The sequence below is a fragment of the Asparagus officinalis genome, chromosome 1 (assembly GCF_001876935.1).
Source record: "Asparagus officinalis chromosome 1, Aspof.V1, whole genome shotgun sequence".
Lineage (NCBI taxonomy): Eukaryota > Viridiplantae > Streptophyta > Magnoliopsida > Asparagales > Asparagaceae > Asparagus > Asparagus officinalis.
The window spans coordinates 24,397,582-24,402,067 of NC_033794.1; the positions used below are offsets into that span (position 1 = coordinate 24,397,582).

A 4,486-nucleotide genomic window follows, 5' to 3' on the forward strand; every position below is an offset into this window, starting at 1 on the left:
GATATAAAACTTACCCTTAATAAATGGTAATGGTTTTGTTTGAGACGTATCTCGTATTAGTTTAGCAATTAGGAAGCTTGGTATGCCTTTGGGTGAAGTTAATACTAGGGTTTCACACTATGGAAGTTGTTTATGTGAGAGAGCCTTGGATGACACCAGACCTTTGGGCTGAATTACGTAAATCTCGTTTGTTCTTCTTGCCTGGTATTGTTATATCTTGTTAGCTTGTTTGATCTGCGGGTTGTGAAGATCGGAGTAGGGATCGTCTATCCCTAACAAATGGTACCAAAGCCTTGTTTCGAGTGTGTTTTGCAATGGATAAATGAAAAGTTTTGGCACAATGATGAAATTGAATGGTTCTAGTTGGCAAGTATGAAAGAACTTGAATGGTTCTAGTTGGCAAGTATGAAAGAAATTGAATGGTTCTAGTTGGCAAGTATGAAAGTCCAATATAGAAGATATTTTCTATTGCAAGGATCTACATGATCTTATCGAAGGAGATGAAGCTAACCCAAAGGAGATGTTCGACAAAGGATGAGAAAAATAACACAGGAAGACAATCTAGAGAGAGCACTCTATTGCTAAATTAGAGTACAACTTCCTCAAGTTTATGTCCAATCTTGAGGATCAAAACATGAGACAATCGAAAAAATGTTGAGTTACCTTTAGGGCTTGCAAACACTAAAACTTATCTCACTAACAATTTCCAATACCTGCAAAGAATTTGACATACTCTTGTCAAGTTCGTTGTTCTGTAGAAGACGATATTTGCATTGCTGAAATCCAATTGTCGAGCGAGCCTAACATCAACTCTTATCTGTCTCTCTCTGTCTCGAGTAACCTGTAAGAATTTTTGTGCCCTATACTTCTTGTGTCTCGTTGTTATAGGGTATAATGGTTAAATTAATTAAAACCCCATCACTCGTTTTCCTATTCCAACTGGATCTGTATCCAATTGGAAATACGTTTTCCACTAGAATACAGGAAGTAGGTTGTGTTTTCTCTTGTCCTATTCCAAGTTTGTACTACAATGTTTTGCAGATGCAGATATTGCAGGTGATTTCAATCACTAGAAGTCTACATTAGGTGGGTTGTTCACTTTTGAAGGGAAGTTGCGTCTTGGCAGTTCAAATTGCAGAAGTGCATCGCTTTGTCTACAATAGATGCGCAATATACTGCAATTGTATATCCGATTAATAGATAGTACGGTTGAAAAGATTTATGCAGGAGATTTGGCTTGCAACAGCATAAATATGTGGTTTTCAGCGATAGTTGCAGTGCTTTTGATTTGAGCAATATTTTTACATATAGTTCCACACCAAAACACATTGATATGAGATATGCTAGACTTAGAGAAACTATTACGAAGCATGAGTTGAAGATGTAGAAGATTCACGCTGACAATAATCCAACAAACTTTAGGTCTTTATGACTAATAGAGTTAGTGATTGGTTGGCATGTACTTCGTGTGAAGAGTCAAAACCTGACATACTCCTCTCATTTGGCTGGAGGGGAGGATGTCGGGAGCGGACCCAATTATTAGGTGTCCAATGAAGAGAGAAGGCCCAACCCACTTCTCGTATTATAGTGGGAAAATAATTCCCAATTGGATACATGTTCCAATTAGAATAGGAAAAGAAGTTAGGGATTTTTAATTAATTTAATCATGGTGAAACATTGTACCCTAAAGTCGTAAGAAACTTTCACAAAAAGTTTCTGCACGCTATTCAAGACGCAGAGTGAGGAAGAGAAAAATGAGGTATATGTTTGCTCGGTGATCAGGTATTGTTGGTGAGACGGATTTTACGATTTGTGCCCTAAAGGTAACTTTGTATTTTTCTCCGTAATCTCGTGTTTTGATCCTCAAAATTAGGATAGACTTGAGGAAGTTGTATTATGATGTAGATGTTGAATATTCTCTATATATTGCCTTGTGGACATAAGCAAGTTTACCGAACCACATTAGATCTTTGCGTTTGCTTTTGTGTGCTATTTTCATTAGTGTCATTATTTCGTTTGTTTGTGTTTATTTCAGATAAGTTTCATAGAATCCTTACAAATGATATCAGATAAGTTTCATAGAATCCTAACAAATGGTATCGGAGCTTACAATGATGAATTCAGAGTCGAGATTGCAAGATAGAGATGGAGATTATGCAAAATCGAAGATTGGCTATGAGGATCAAAATGAAGAAGATCAAATATGGAAATTTTGGTGGATCTAGCAGAGATTTGATGATGCTTGGGTTAGATTTGGATCTGCATGTGAGTTTAGATGACTGGTGATGAAATTTGATTTGCAATAAAGTTGTTCTAAGCGACCCGCCACCCAAATAATTAACGGAGGTAGAGTGCGATGGCGGCGGATGAACAAGTGAGGCTTTTATTTTAATGTGAGATCTCTTTCCTTAATCGCGTTTAGGAGAAGAAAATAAAATGACTGTTTTTTAGTGCCCTGGATTCGGTGATAGGCTGTGTTTTTGGTGTTTTTTTTGTTTGCCAAGTGGGATTTATTTAAATCTATAATGAAAGGCTCACATTGTTTTCTAAGTAGATTGGTAGATCCTAGATTTACTGAGACAATCCAGGAATTGAACCTTATGTTGTTTGATGTTCAAGACATGGTTGAAGTGGATTTGGCAGATTCCATTGTTTGAATTTAGTTTTTGATGATTGAACGTCAATCGGATAAGTAGAAGATTGATGGATGATGCTGATGGTTCACATGAGGTATGATTATACATCTCATGGTTAACGGACGGTGGTTACTTCTAAGCATGGTGTGCCGTGTGGCATAAATTATAGCGTCTTTGGAGTTGGCCATGGTGTTTGGATTGAATTGGAGCGTGGTGCTCGAAATGATCCAGAATTTTTTACCAAGCTGGAGCATGGTGTGGCCACTGTAGTCCAGGTTTGGCAGGTTGAGTGATAAAAAGTTCTTGTTTAGAAGAATGATGATTATATTCGTTTGTTCTCGAAATGTGGAGCATAGTGCGTGCGAAGTATTTGTTTAATAAATGAATAGCAAAAATGTCACAGAATCTCCTGGTTGTATGAAGCTAGGAACAACTACGAAAGGTGTATGGTGGGAGATGTGACCTATGGTTTCACGTGGAAAGTTGAGCTACATTCACATAGGTGCGGCTCAAACAGGAGCCAAGGTGAAGATTGTTAATATGTGTTTCGTATCTGTTTATCATTTAGTGGGATCTTATGTTTGGTGTTCTTCTGCGCTAAGTTCGTGCTTGAGTTTTTTGTCATACCACTACGTAAAAGTGCCGTTGTGAGAGTCTTGGATTAGGTGAGGGCTTTGCATAGGATATGAGATGGTGTCTACGTATATTCATGTGCGGTTGAGAGATTAGAGATTCCCACCCGCTATGTATGTTCATGTGAGGTTGAGAGATATAAGAGATGAGTGATTCTTCTTGTATATTGTCATTCATAGTGGATTTCTCGTATTTTTGTTTTGTGGATATAGTTTGAGCTTGGTATATTGAACCACGTGAATCGCATGTGTTCTTCTTCTTGCTTGCTATTATTACTATCTTATGAGCTTGTTTTTTGATCTTTGTGTTGCGGAGATGGGAATAGGGATCGTCTACCCCAACGGTTTCCTGCAAAGTACTATAGAAGTTCTTTTTTAGATTCTTATTAGCTAACTGAGATTTTTCTTCCTACTGATGTAGTCTTGTCAAATTGACTATTTAAACTATCCAGAATGATTATAATCCTTTAGGACGCTATCACTCACCCTGGAATGCTGCTTCTATGACAGCAAGCAATTGAAGGATTGGACAAGGCGAATTGGGAACGATCGACATCTGATATGCATCGAGGATCCATTTGAAACCTCCCATGACCTCGGCCGAGTTGTGGACAAGTACAGCATCAAAATTTTGAGGGAGGAATTCGAGAGGGCAGCAGATGTTCTCCAATATGATTCAAACCCCAGTGTAACTCTTTTTGAGCCTTATGTACCTAGGTCTCTCCAAAATGGACTTCAGTCTGATTGAGTTATAGTTGTAGGTTATAGTAATAGCTTGGTTGAGTGCTTGGTTTGCAATTCTCTCCTTGTAATGTTTTTCTATTTATCTAGCGTCCTTTGCTCACGAGAGGAGCAATTATCGAATTGCTCCTCTCAACTAATGTGCATAGTAATGTGATCCAGCGTTATGACTCTGAATTTCCTTAGCAAGTAAGGAAAGGTTCTGTAAGTTTATTATGTGGTGGTTATCGCTTTTCTATAGCTGGTCTTTGGTCCTTGGCAGTATTGTGAAAGCTCTTGGTGCTCACTATTGAAAAAATTATCGAGGCCATGCCATTTACTATTAGGGGCTGTTTGGTTGCTTTCCTTTATATTCCAAAAATGATTTTCCTTCATTTTTTTTGTGTTTCCTTCACTTTCATGGAAAGTGTTTCTATATTTGTTTTGTCAAAAAATATAAGGTGAAAGTACTTTTCACACTTTTCTTAGTTTGGTTGA

General features: G+C 37.8%; 1 protein-coding gene across 2 annotated transcripts in view; it reads left to right on the forward strand.

Moving 5' to 3' along the window:
• The window catches only part of LOC109821531 (UTP:RNA uridylyltransferase 1), a 12,855-nt gene extending 8,593 nt beyond the window's left edge, over positions 1 to 4,262 (forward strand). The window contains exon 6 of one of the 2 annotated variants that reach the window (XM_020387714.1): positions 3,740 to 4,262. In XM_020387714.1, the coding sequence (XP_020243303.1) occupies positions 3,740 to 4,016 (277 nt within the window). In that variant the 3' untranslated portion in view covers positions 4,017 to 4,262. The remainder of the gene's footprint in view (positions 1 to 3,739) is intronic. The other variant, XM_020387718.1, reaches the window with a different exon arrangement.